At 47.4% G+C, this 14,635-nt stretch overlaps 1 protein-coding gene across 1 annotated transcript in view; it reads right to left on the minus strand.

Annotated features, from left to right (window-relative positions):
* Positions 1 to 5,573, minus strand: part of Mogat2 (monoacylglycerol O-acyltransferase 2) — a 20,280-nt gene extending 14,707 nt beyond the window's left edge. Inside the window, exon 1 of the mRNA XM_021168993.1 lies at positions 5,429 to 5,573. Coding sequence (XP_021024652.1) covers positions 5,429 to 5,519 — 91 coding nt within the window. The 5' untranslated portion in view covers positions 5,520 to 5,573. The remainder of the gene's footprint in view (positions 1 to 5,428) is intronic.
* Between the last annotated feature and the right edge of the window lie 9,062 nt (positions 5,574 to 14,635).

The raw sequence follows: 14,635 nt of genomic DNA on the forward strand, positions 1-14,635 counted from the left end.
CAAGCCCACGGATGATCCACACCGGCTATAATCAAGCCCACGGATCCACACCGGCTATAATCAAGCCCACGGATGATCCACACCGGCTATAATCAGTCGAGTGCTCTCCTCACCACTGACTGAGCCACACTCAGGCCCTGACACCGGGAATCTTCATCAGCTGCTCATCACATTATCTTATCAGTTTCCATCTTATTCTCACTTGAACCCAGAGCCTACCAGTAAATGCTAGTCTAACCAGTACATGCTAGTCTAGTAACCATGGTCCAGCATCCCCCGTCTCTGCCTTCTAAGGGCTGGAATTACTGGCAGGCTGCCATGCCAACTCAGTGTTTACATAAGGTCTGGGGATTCGAACTCCTGGTCCTCACACCTGCATTGAGTTGTCTCCCCCGGCCCTGTTCTAAAGTTTTTGGTTCTAGTAAAATGTATAGTGTATCACCATGCCATTGTGAATGTACAGTGCAATTAAGTACAATTTTTATTCAGCCATTGACATCATCTGTCGCCTGAACTCTTTACAGAAACTCCATACTCAGGAGACACTGCCCCCACTGTGATTCTAATGACTCCAGGCACACTGTAGCTTGGGGTCATAGGAATTCCTCCCTTCCCCATTAACGTTCCATTGTGTGTATTTAATACATGTTGCTTCTCCATTAGTAGATACTTAAATTGAATGCATGTTTGTTATTTGTTTTAAAATGCCATGAAATTATTTACAAATAAAAAAGGGGGGCTTATGACTTTGTTATTTTGTTTGTAGAGCAGTTGTAGAGGTTTGGAATCCAGTGCCAGCGTAAGTAGGAACAGAGGCCAGCACAGATGTCCCCACACCCGGAGGGGACAGAAACCTCCTCCAAGCAGTAGATAAGGAGGAGAGGAGGGAGGTTGACTTGGATTTTATTTATTTATGCTTTTCATTAAAATTTTTTGCACTGAGCCGGGCGTGGTGGCGCATGCCTTTAATCCCAGCACTCGGGAGGCAGAGGCAGGTGGATTTCTGAGTTCGGGGCCAGCCTGGTCTACAAAGCAAGTTCCAGGACAGCCAAGGCTATACAGGAAACCCTGTCTCAAAAAAACAAAAAACAAAAAAAAAATTTTTCTTTTTTTTTGCACTGGAAATAGGCAGCAGCCACTGTAATGGTCACCTACAATCAAAGCTCTTGGAGGCTAAGGCGGGAGGGTTGCAAATTCAGACCTCAGCTACATAGAGAAACCCTTACTGCAAAAAATTGTCTCTCTCCCCTCTCTGTGTCTTTCTCCCTTCTTCTCCCCGCCCACCCTGTGTGTATGTGTGTGTGTGTGCATATGTGTATATGCATACTTGTTTGGCTGTGCAGTTCCCATGTGAGCATGCACATGTTGAGTCCAGAGGTCAGAGGTCATGTGTCTTTCTCTATCACCCTCCATTACCCCCCCTCCCCCCCCACACACACACTCTAGAGCTGAGGACCTAGCCCAGGGCCTTACATTTGCAAGGCAAGGTTCCACCACTGCCATAAATCCCTAACCCCTCCACCTTAGTTTTGAGACAAGAGTTTTTCACTGTCCCTGGCACTCACTGACTCAGCCAGGATGACTGGCAGGGGTACCCTGATCCCCCTGTCTTCCCAGAGCTGGACTTACTGGAGTGTGCTGCCGTACCCAGCTTGGTGTGTGGGCTTGGGGAATCAACTCAGGCTCTCACACTTGCACAACAAGCACATTCCCAACTCTCCCCGCAGAACCCCAGCTTTTTAACCTTAAAAATAAAACAATAAAACAGCAACAGTTCTTTCCCTTTTGGGTTAACCCAAAAGTCTCTGCAGTGGCTCCTATTTGATAAGACCCTCTCTCAGGAAGAAAAATTCACTGTTAGACAGTGGCTACCTGGAGGGGAGGAATGTGGGAAGTCTTTTACTTAAGGGTACGAATGATGTTTGAATGAGTTGCTTTTGCAGAAAGAAAAAAAAAAGCTTAGGAAAGAACAGAGGGCTTTCCCCTCAACTAGAAGTCCACGTGGCCATCCTGGCTCCAGGCTTATTTCTCTGCCCTGTTAACAGCAAACCCAGATGGCTTTGCTTGGTAATTTAGGAAGAAAGAAAGTCCTTCCTTCCTTCCTTCCTTCCTTCCTTCCTTCCTTTACCCAGTCTTTAAAAGCTTGCAGTTTCTTTTGTTATTGTTGTTTTGGTTTTTTAAAAACAGGGTCTTACAATGTAGCTCTGGCTGTTCTAGAACTCACTATGCACACCAGGCTGGCCTTGAACTCACAGAGGTCCCAAGTGCTGGGGTCAAAGGTATATGCCTCTATGCCCAGCTAAGCCTGAGGTTTTTTTAAACCCCTACATTTTGTTGTTTTGTTTTGTTTTTGAGTCAGAGTTTCTCTGTTTGTAGCCTTGGCTGTCCTAGAACTCACTCTGTGGACCAGGCTGGCCTTGAACTCAGAAATCTACCTGCTTCTGCCACCCAAGTCCTGGAATCAAAGGCGTGTGTCATCATGTCTGTCTTAAACCCCTACATTTTAGAGACTCAGAGAGGATATGCACACTGGCTAAGGTCATATAGCAAGCTAGCAGGGTAATACCTGAGATTCAGTGCTTGGCCCAAACCATTCGTTCATTCAACAATATAAAATATAAAACAAAAAACATCTAGGAACAGCATGGACCAAGACTGAGGAACCTCACCTCCCCCCCCCCCGCCCCCCCTGCAACGAGAGAGATGTGAGAGAGGAAAGACACAGAAGCAATGAGTAGCCCATCTGGAAAGCATTTGGCTTGGGGCCTGAGCCTTTGGTGCCTGGTCCTAATTGACTTCCCCAGCTACTTCCCTGCCTGGGAAACTGAGTGTTGGCGGGCTTTAGAATCACATTGTATTTCTTCTTGATGTGTATGTGGTTTGTAAGTATGTATGTATGAATGTTCATATGTATGTATGTATGTATGTATGTATGTTCCTATGTGGGCACATGTGTGTTCAGGTGCCAGTATGTCTTCCTCTCTCACTCCCTGGCCTTTACCTTTATTTTTTTTCATCCCTCTGTGACTCTCTGGTATTGAGGCAGAGTCAGTCTCTCTCTCTCTCTCGCTCTCTCTCTCTCTCTCTCTCTCTCTCTCTCTCTCATCCAGGGCTCACTGATGATTGGACTAGCCTAGCTAGCCAGCTTGCTCTAGGGCTCTTGTCTCTGCTTCCTTTGTGTTGATCTTATAGGCAGGCCACCAACCCCACCTCAGATGCTCAAGCCAGGCCTAGAGCTACCTCTCCAGCACCATGTCTGCCTGCACGCTGCCACGCTTCCCTCCATGATGGCAATGGACTGAACCTCTGAACTGTGAGCAAGCCCCACTTAAATGCTTTTCTTTATAAGAGCTACTGTGGTCATGGTGTCTGTTCACAGCAGTGGAAACCCTAAGACAGGATCCAAACTCTAATCCTACGTTTATGCAGCAAGTGCTACACTGACAAAATCATGTCCCCAGCCCAAACCTCACTATTCTTTAAAACTTCCCGTAAGTAGTGGTCTGTGAGCTACACACCCACCATACTGCCTCCGCCTACTTCTCTGTTATGACACGTGTGTGTATGTTCACCTGTGGGTGGGTGTGTGCACCCACATGTATGCATGAGTGTGAAGGCCAGAGGACAGCCCTGAAGCAAGGCTGTCCACCTTCTTTTGAGACAGTAGCTCTCATTAGCCTGAAGAGCACCCATTAGGCTAGGCCACCTCCCCGGCAAGCTCTAGGAGTCTTCCTGATTCTGCTAAGATTACAAATTTGTGTCACCATGCCTGACATTTTTTACAGAGGTTCTGGGGATCAAACTCAGATCCTCATGCCTTGGAGACACTGAGGACTTTCCTTCAGCCCCCAAATCACCGCCATCATCACCAGGTAAAAAATTAGGCTACTTTAGACATTTCAGAATTTGGGACTTAAAACAACAACAACAACAAAACCACTTTGGGCTGGTCTTGGCCCTGATTTGTTGACTACTGGTGGAGACTCTGATCGCCTTTGATCTCCCCATCCCCCACACAGCAGGCACGGGGACCTTTAACACCAGACTGGACCTCGTCACTTCCCTGCTGAGTCTATTGTTCTCCTTTGCCCTCAGGATAAGGGGTAAAGTAAAACTTCCCCCTCTTGGCATGAAAGAGCCCAGAACCCTTTTCTCAAATTGCACCAGTTGGTCCTCTCCTGGCTCAGGGGAGCCCTGATTTCTGTGCTCCACTCCTCGGTCTTGCCAGGTCTATGTAAGAGCAGGCCCAGGCTCAGGCTGCAAGGATGGGGTAGGTTCACCCAGTCAGACATACTCCTGTCCTCAAGGACGCAGGAGGCAAGCCGAGCCTGGTGTCCATTAGCCCCTGTGAGGTTGTGGCTATAAACTGCATGGCTCTAGGTCTCCGGAGCCTTTTGACCCAAGCCATCCCTGGGTTTAGACTGCCTGCCCTCTGTTTTCTATACCCGCCATCTCTGTCTTGCATCCACACCTCTTCCCAGGCCCTCTGCCCATCCCCCATCCCTTCTTCCTCTGGAAGGAGCAGTTGCCAGGCTCCGGATTCACAGCCTGGGCCTTTCAAGTATGCAATTCCTCTGCTTGGTTGCTACCAGGGGTACTTAAAATGGTTACCGACCCTGGAACAGAGGTACAGACCCATTTAAAATGGGTGCTAAAGATGTGTGATCCTGGAAGGCCCACTTTGCAGGAATAAACCATATAGATGAAACATTGTGAGGTGGGAACACATACACACGTATACACGTGTGTTACCCGAGGTGTGTGTGTGTGTGTGTGTGTGTGTGTGTGTGTGTGTGTGTGTAAAGCATGCACTGAGCATGTGACTGTCTTGACAGGCAGTAGTATCTGGACCCGGGCTGAATCTGAATCCTGAGGTGGCAGACCTTCCCCAGTCTAGTACCAACAAAGGAGATAAGGTTCCCTCCCGTGCTCCCCCCGACTCTTCCTTCCCGGTCCACAGCGGTGCTAGAGCATCCACAGGGTGGAGAGGGACAGAGCCACACCTCAGGAGCCAGGTCAGGTCTGCCTTTCGTAGAAGTTCCCAGCTTTCTGCATTTTCTCTACAAGTTCCCCATAGGGTGACACTGGCATCCCCATCATGCAGCTGGGGAAGCGGAGGCCGGTCCCTTCTCTCCTGGCCTCAGTTCCAGCTCCCTTTTTCCGAAAGGTAAACTGGAGGGCTTCCCTCTCAGAGGCATAGCCTCCCAGCCTCGGGTGCTTCCCCGCCCTCAGCAGCTTGCAGCTAAAGCCTGGATGCAGCGGCCCGAAAAGTCCAGGAAACTAAAGACTGCTTAAGACATGGGAAACATACCCACACGAGGCTCTGGAAGACCCCAGCAAAGCCCCCTCCTGAATCTCTCCATCAAGCATCCTGTGCTCCCGCTGAGGCTGCCCTGCCCTTCCCTTGTGCCCGCGGCTACCCTCTTACCCAAGGCCAGGAAGGAGAAGACCCACTGAAGGACCGCGAAGGTCTGTAGCCTGCGCTCCCATGGTACCGACAGGGGGGCGAACTCCACCATGCTGAGCTGGCTCAGGAGGCTCTACACACGGGCTGTGCTCTAGGTTGAAGGGGCAGGGCCAGGCCAGCCCAGCCCCAGTCCAGCCCAGCCCAGCCCAGCCCAGCCCAGCCCAGTCCAGCTCCAGGGCCCCCCTGCTCCGCCCACGCCACATCCTTTTTTCGTACCTTGTAATCCCTCTGCCTAGACCAGGCTAAAGGCGGAAGAGAAACCTCTTTCATCCTTATCAGTTCTCTTAGGCAAGGCCTTATCTGCCAAACCACTGCTCCCACCCTCTAGAATCTGCTCAAGGTAGGGCGCAAAAAGGTGAAACCCCAAGGGCAGTGCTTCTCAACCTATGGGTTCCGACCCCAGGGGGATGTTAAATGATCCTTTCATAGGGGTCGCATACCAGATATCTTGAATATCATATATTTGCATTACCATTCATAACAGTAATACAATTACAGTTATGAAGTAACAACACAAATAAGTTTATGGTTGGGGGGGGGTCACCACAACATGAGGAACTGTGCTAAGGGGTCGCAGCATCAGGAAAGTTGAGAACCACAGCCCAAGGAGACCAGAGTGGTGACCCCTCAGCCCTGCCCAATGATCCCCTCGCTTTCTCACAGGTCCACTGCTCTGCTCTTCCTTCACAAACAAGCTGCGACAGTTCGCATCGGAAAGCCCTGTGCCCACATCTCCTCTGTCTGCCTTCCCTCTGGAACTAACCAGTAGAACTCAGCAGGGCTGCATTCGGGGTCTTTCCATTCCCCACACTGTATGGGTCCTCAGCTCCACACTTTACACATTTACAACGTTCCACAAACTGTGCTCACAGGTTCCAGCTAACATCCAGGTTGCTCATCTCCTTTAGTCAGCAGGCTCAGTCACCTTGGATCACTACACTCTCCCTCCACTTTTGCCTCGCGGCTCCCAAGCTACTTTTCCTCGACTCCTTTGTTCTGCCTACTGTAGATCAAGCTGGCCTCTAGTTTCTGCCTCCCAAGAGTTGGGATGAGAGATGAACACCACTAATCCTTGATTCCTCTTGCCCCTTGAAGGTTGTGTTCAGGCTGGTGGCTTGTTTCCTGTCTCTCTGCCCCACCTCTAGACTTGAAGATCTAGGTGGTTCCTTGACCATCCATCATAGCTTGCACATCTCACTGAACTCAACTTCCATCCTCTGCCTGGGTCAGCTCGACTCTTTCACACCATGGCAAAGGACAACTTCACTTCCGGAGTTGCTGAGGTTATAACCAGAGTCTCCTTAGAGTTATTGTTTCCCTCCACACACCTGTTGTGTTTTCTGTAAAAGAAGAAGGAGAAGAAGGAGAAGAAGAAGAAGAAGAAGAAGAAGAAGAAGAAGAAGAAGAAGAAGAAGAAGAAGAAGAAGAAGGGATATGTTTATATGGGGGGAGGGGGTGCCTCTGCAGGCCTATGCTGAGGCATCCCTTCCCTCTGAGATACCAGCCATACTACTGGTATAGTATAGAATAGAGTTTATTTAGGGCATAGGGAGGGGAGTTTAGGGAGTAGAGACAGAGAAAGGCAGAGAGCGAGCGAGCAAGCGAGCGAGCAGAAGAAGAAGAAGAAGAAGAAGAAGAAGAAGAAGAAGAAGAAGAAGAAGAAGAAGAAGAAGAAGAAGAAGAGGAGGAGGAGGAGGAGGANGAAGAAGAAGAAGAAGAAGAAGAAGAAGAAGAAGAAGAAGAAGAAGAAGAAGAGGAGGAGGAGGAGGAGGAGGAGGAGGAGGAAGAGGAAGAGGAAGAGGAAGAGGAAGAGGAGAAGGAAGGAGAAGAAGAAGAAAAAGCCAGCCACGAACACTTAGAGAGAGAAGAGAAGAGGAGCAGGGAGAGAAGGGCTAGAGAAGGAAGAGAGAAGAAGGTCAGAGAGTAAGAGGGCAAACACCCCTTTTTATATAGTGAGTCAGGCATACCTGGCTGTTGCCAGGTAACTGTGGGCAGAGCCTAGAAAGATTGCTAACAACATCCACCCATCACTACATCTATTCATTCTTCTGAATGTTTCCCTTTGGGTGAAGAGATGGGTCAGTAGTCAAGAGTGCTGACTGTTCTTGCAGAAGACTCAGGTTCTGTTCCCAGCATCCATATAGCTAAGTTCACAACCACCTGCAGCTCCTGGGGATCTGACACCTCTGCCCTCTGCAGGCACCAGTGGCAGGCGCCAAGCAGGAGCTACAGTGGGCAACTGAGCTCCCTGAAGTCGGCCCACACCCTTGCTCAGCTATGATGGGTACACTCCAGAAAGGCGTAGCTCTAAAGATTTCGTCCCAGGGTTGCCTCTGACTTCTGATGTGCCTTCTCGGGTTTGTCATTGTCCTTCTTCTATTCTTTTGGCTTGGTGTCAGTTGGCAGCAGGAGACCCTCATCACCCATAGCCTAGTGTGATTACTTCCTGGGTGATAACCTGCTCTGTTGGGCAAGTTTCCTTCAGATCGACATGAAGATGAAAGTTTTTGAGGTAATGCTGTTTAGATGAATTAATAGTGATTTATGAAACTCCTGATTTGATGTAAGGGGTTTTAGGAAGTTAGCTTGATTTAAGTAATCTTGGGAAGTCAGGACAGTTGCTACAAAGTTTAAAGTTAGAATCAGGAATAGACTGTGCCCCTTCCTCATAGACTGGCCAGAGCTGCACGAGTTCGCAAAAGGGGCACAGGAAGCTTTTGTGCCTTACAATCATGTAGTTGAAGTAGCAAGAAAAATAGGTTTGGGACAGGTTAATCATCAAAGGAAGCATTCACTCTAGGTTGGGCCTGAGTTCTCTGATCTTGTGATCTAGGGCTGTGATAACAGGTTTCAGTGTGCACCATGAAATAGAAAGGTTATGAATAAAGAATAAACAGTTCAATTATGAGTATAAGGGCAGAGAACAGATGATTAACCAGTCTCTCTGATCGAGACTTCAAAATAAGGCGGGAGGCAGATGACCTGCTCCTTAGTAAGTGCAGGTTGTCCCCAGCCAAGCACAGGGAGAAACTTGCTACTACACACTTGGCCTGCTTAAACCTTGTTAATCTCTGACAGAAGAATTATTGCCTTGGGATTACAATGAGCTTGTGGAAAGAAAGAAAGAGGAGAATTGTTTAGTTAGATATAAGTTTCAAAAAAGAAATACATAATCAATAATCCTGTTGTAATTCCCTCTTGCATAATGATTCTAATCTGTTCTTGAAGAGTATGTTCCGTGGTGGTTATTTAACGTGTGGCTGAGGTAACTTGCTAAACAAAAAAGTTGCCTAAAGGGCACAAAAAGTTTGCTTTTTAAAAAAATTTATTTATTATTATATATATAAGTCCACTATAGCTGACTTCAGACACACCAGAGGAGGGAGTCAGATCTCAATACGGATGGTTGTGAGCCACCATGTGGTTGCTGGGATTTGAACTCATGACCTTCAGAAGGGCAGTCAGTGCTCTTACCTACTGAGCCATCTCGCCAGCCCACAAAATGTATTAAGAGGGGAAAAAAATACTGGAGACTGCCTTCAACCACTGTGTGTGTGTGTGTGTGTGTGTGTGTGTGTGTGTGTGTGTGTGTGCCTGTGTCTGTGTGAGTGTGTATATGTGCGTGTTTGATTTTACATTTTTCTTTTTTGCTAATTGCTGGATGCCATAAGATAGCAGCCCTGTCACTCACACTCTGCACTGACCCTATCAGCTACTTTCAGCACTGACCCCACCCCAGTCCCTGATGCCACACCTTGCTGCCTGACTCAGCTTATCCTGTGGTGTCAAAGCTGACCTTTGACACACCAGTACTCGTGTGCATCTGCACACACACACACACACACACACACACACCTGAAAAAAATCTTTGTCTCTGTGAAGGTGGAAATTGATTTAAAATGTATTACATTGGTCTATATTCTGTCACTTCAACAAAATATCTGACTTGGGGCTTGGGACTTGCCTTTAATGCCTGCACTGGGGTCTATGAGTTTGAGGCTAGCCTGGTTTACACAGCAAGTTACAGGTTAGCTGGGGCTACATAGTGAGACTCCATTCAAAAAAAAAAAAAAAAAAAAAAAAAAAAAAGAAAAGAAAAGAAAAGAAAGAAAGAAAGAAAGAAGTAATCCTGAGACAAAAGGTTTATAAAATAAAAGCTTTTATCTCCTGTGGCCTTAGGCTCTCCCTCTAAGCCCCACCTGTTGAGGCTTACCCCTCCTCCAAGAGAACCATCCTATCATATGTAGAACTCGACACATTTATCCAACCACACCACCATCCGTCAGGAAAAACCCAAGTGTGTCCAAAGTGGTATATTTTCATTAAATAAAATCAGTCCTGCTGCCTGGCTCTGTAAGTGATCAATAAGCAGAAAGAACATGGCCAGTGTCCCTCCTATCCCCTCCTACACAGGGCCTTCCCCTCCCCAGGTGACCCCCTTCCCATTTCTGCTTTTCTCTTTTTAGATTTATCCATTTTTTTATGTTTGGCCTGTATGTATGTAAATGCACCACATGTGTGACTGGTGCCCTCAGAGGTCAGGTCATCAGATGGCCTGGACCTAGAGTTATGGATGATTGTGGACCCCCCACAGGGATGCTGGGACTCAAACCCTGGTCCTCTGTAAGACAGCAGGTGTTCCTAACCACTGAGCCTCTCTCCAGCCCCCTCCCCCACCAGACACACTTTTTTTTTTTTTTTTAAAGACAGTTTTTCCTCTAGCCTAGGCTAGTCTCAAACTTACTATTTAGGCAAGGATGGCCTTGAGTTTCTAATCCTCCTGTCTCTGCCTCCTGGATGCTGGGATTACAGGCATGCATAATGACACTTGGTTTATGTTTGGTTTATTTCAGATGGCAACCAAAGCTTCATGGACCACAGGCAGGCACTCTACCCTGACCAGCCATCACTGAATTTTTGGGGGACTAGAGGGGAGGTTTTTTCCTCTTTCTTTTCTTTTCTTTTCTTTCTTTTTTTAATTTTTGAGACAGGGTTTCAGGCTTGCCTCAAACTCAGAGATTAGCGTGCACTACCCCACCCTGATTTTCAATACACCTTCTCTCTCTCTCTCTCTCTCTCTCTCTCTCTCTCTCTCTCTCTCTCTCTCTCTCAGTTTTTTTCGAGACAGGGTTTCTCTGTATAGCCCTGGCGGTCCTGGAACTCACTTTGTAGACCAGGCTGGCCTCGAACTCAGAAATCCGCATACCTCTGCCTCTCTCTGTTTTAAAAAAAACAAGCAAAAAACCAAGACACACACACACACACACAAATCCACAAAATCAGAAACCCAAATAAGCAAGTAAAAGACAAATAAACAAAAAATTCCCAAACAGAACAAAAGTCTACGAAGATAACATTAAGTTTGTCTTGTGTAGATCATGTACTCCTGGGCCCTAGACCTGCACTGAAGTGTAGCAAGGGTACCCTGTGAGACTCCATTGGTAAAACGATTATTTTTCTTTATAATTGGATACCACTTGCAGGTGGGCTTTTGGTTAAGGTGAGAGACACTCCCTGACTCAGTGCTGAGACCCCAATATTAACTGTTTTTAAATATTTTTGCCCCTTCCCCCCTTTTTCAAGACAGAGTGTCTCTGTGTAACAGCGACACTTGTTCTGTAGGCCAGATTATCCTCACACTCACAAAGATCCAACTGTCTCTGCCTCCTCCGTGTTGGGATAATAGGCGTGTGCCTCCACCAATGGCCAATTTGTCTTTTTAAAGACAGTATCTCATGAGCCCAGGTGACCTTAGACACATGGCCAATGATGACTTTGAAACCCTGGTCTCTAACTCCTAAGAACTGGGGCTTTGGGTGAGCGCCACCCCAGCCTTCTCCGGGCCTTTGCACTCTATAAAAGAGGATCACACAGCCTGGGCTCTTTGGAGACTGATTGCTTGGCGTAAGATTCTATATCTGACTCATCCAGGCTGTGTGTTGATGGGGAACCTCTTGCTGTATAGTATTCTATGGTGTGGCTATTTATTCTCCTGCTGGAAGGTTTCGGGCTCCATGAGCTGTGTTACTATAACCTCCCCCCTTTTGTTTGTTTGTTTGAGGCAGGGTTTCTCTGTGTAGCTTGGCTGTCCTAGAACTCACTTTGTAGACCAGGCCCACCTGGAACTCACAAAGATCTGTCTGCTTCTCCTGTGAACATTCTTGCACATCTTTTTAAAAAGAATCTGTATTACATTCTATTACATTCTTGTTTGTTTTGTGGGTGGTGGTGCACGCTGCGGCACTTGTGTGAAGGTCAGAGGACGACTCTTTGGAGCCACTTTTCTCCTTCCACCTTTACATAGATCCTGGGGCTAAATTCAGGTTCAGGCTCAGCAGCAAGCCCCTCTATCAGCTGAGCCATCTTGCTGGCCCCTTGTGCATCCTTGTGTATACTTTCTTGTTCCTTTCTATGTTCTATATGCCTGGGAATGGAGTTGGTGGGTCATGGCATAACCATGAGTCATGGTTTTCTGCAATGGAGACACAAGCATGATATGAGAATTCAGGTTGCTACTGGTCTTTCTCAACGCTGTGACTTGTTTTGTTTTTGTGGTGCTAGGATTGAACCCAGGACCTTGCCTATGCTAGGCAAGCACTCTACCACTGTGCTACATCCCCAGTGCTGCACTGTAACCATGTGGATGAATGTTCTCTGTGCTTATAGTAACATCTCTGTCTTAGTCAGGGTTTCTATTCCTCCACAAACATCATGACCAAGAAGCAAGCTGGGGAGGAAAGGGTTTATTCAGCTTACACTTGCACATTGCTGTTCATCATTAAAAGAAGTCAGGACTGGAACTCAAGCAGGTCAGGAAGCAGGAACTGATGCAGAGGCCATGGAAGGATGTTCTTACTGGCTTGCTCAGCTTACTTTCTTATAGAACCCAGGCACCACCCACAATGGGCCTTCCCACCCTCGATCACTAATTAAGAAAATGTCCTACAGCTGGATCTCATGGAGGCATTTCCTCAAGGGAGGTACAAACCCAGCCAGTACAATCTCCCTGACAACTAGTAAGGTTTAGCAGGCTGCAGTATGCGTTCTGGCCATCTGGGTATCATTTTCTGGGTATTGTTCTAGGTGTTTCTTGATAGAACTGTTCCAAACATTAAAAAACATTTTCTGCACAGCTGGCTTTTCCTACAGAAGATGGCTCCCACTTTCTGGTGGTTTCAACCCTCACTTTTCCATCTCCTTCCCACAGCCTCAAAATTACTGCTGAATTCAAGTTGGGAAGGAGGATCAAACTATTTTCCAAAATGGACAAACACTGGAAGGCCCCTGGATCCTCCTCTCTGGCACTGGCTGTAACTGGCCAGGCTTTTTTGGGGGGTGAACTGGGTGGGGGTGGGGTGGGGTATTAAATGTTTTCAGTTTGCATTTCCTCATCGCTGAAGTTGAATATCTTTATAGGTATAAAATTTCAGCGTATTTACAAGAATCATCGTTCATCAGGCAGATACCTTTTTCTACTTCTGTTTTCCATTGAGAATTCAGTTTCAGCAATGCGGTGGTGGTGCACGCCTTTACTCCCAGCACTTGGAAGACAGAAGCAGGAGGATCTCTGTGAATTCTGGGCCAGCCTGGTCTGTAGAGTGAGTTCCCAGACAGCCTAGACTACACAGAGAGACCTTGTCTCAGAAAATAAAAATAAATTAAATTTTGATCGGGTGTTGGAATGCACACCTTTAATCCTAGTACTTGGGAGGCAGAAGCAGGCAGATCTTTGTAACTTTGAGGCCAGCCTGGTCTACAGGGTGAGTTCCAGGACAGCCAGGACTACCCAGAAAAACACTGTCTTGGGGGGGAAAAAAAGAATTAAAAATTTCAGGGCAAAGTGGTACAAGTCTTTCACTCTAGGTTTTGTTGTTTTACTTTTTAAGACAAGATTTTTCTATGTAGCTTTCTCTGTCCTGGAACTTGCTTTGTAAACCAGACTGGCCTCGAATTCAGATATCCACCTGCCTCTGCCTCTCCAGTGCCACCATCACCTGGCTGGCAGCGTGTTCTTTAGTTGGACATTAGGAGGCATGGCTAATGTACTGGGATTAAAGGCTTGCACCACCACATCCTGGATCCTGCTGGACTGGGTTTTAAATGCAGAATTAAAGTTCCATTTGAGTCCTTACTGAAACCTATCAAAATCCAGAATTTTCTTTGTCCTTTATCACACTTTCCATTGCCTAACTAGAGCAGCATCCCCCACCTTCCCTCGAACGTGAAATCCCCAGGTTCAGAAACCTAACCAGTTGGAGGGTGCAGGCAGAGGGGAAATTGGAGGCGGAAAATCACAATGAGAGCTACTCCCTCTGGTGGTCAATATGAGAAGCTGCAGTCAGAGGAGCTTAAGACTGGGTTGGTGATGGCTTGGAAGCCTGAGCTGAGGGTTGAGGCTGGATGCAGGCTGACAACTGGTTCCGCGCTGCTAGCTTTGGCTGGAGATGAGCAGTCTGTTCTTCTCTCCGCACTGTCAGGATGGAGGATCCTGAGCTTCTGCCCTGAGTGTAGGTACTGTGAGGATGAGACGTTACCTCATCATCAAAGCAAACTCAGAGGCGTAAACCATTTCAGCTTACCGAAGTAACAACACCTCCCTTTCGGCCTTTTGTTGTAATGGGATCGTTGTAAACCCACGTAGGCCCTGGCATTTTCTCTTTTCCTCACACAGGTGCCCTTTCTCCAGATATGTATGACGACTCCAAGTTCACTGTTCTTCACGTTGCATTTCTGTTTGTTTGTTTGTTTGTTTGTTTGTTTGTTTTTCAAGACAGGGTTTTTCTGAGTAGCCCTGGCTGTCCTGGAACTCACTTTGTAGACCAGCCTGGCCTCGAACTCAGAAATCCGCCTGCCTCTGCCTCCCGAGTGCTGGCGTGCACCACCACACCCGGCTCACGTTGCATTTTTAAAAAAGATTTATTTATTTCATGTACGTGGGTATACTGTCGCTATCTTCAGACACACCAGAAGGTGGCATCGGATCTCATTACAGATGGTTGTGAGCCACCACGTGGTTGCTGGGAATTGAACTCAGGAGCTCAAGCAGTCAGGTCTCTTACCCGCTGAGCCATCTCTCTAGCCCCCAAGTTCACTGTTGTGGTAGGCTGCTGCATTTCAGCCAGTGTGGCCAATATGAACGCCACACTCTCTCCACTGGAATCTCTAACG

The sequence above is a fragment of the Mus caroli genome, chromosome 7 (assembly GCF_900094665.2).
Source record: "Mus caroli chromosome 7, CAROLI_EIJ_v1.1, whole genome shotgun sequence".
Classification (NCBI taxonomy): Eukaryota; Metazoa; Chordata; class Mammalia; order Rodentia; family Muridae; genus Mus; species Mus caroli.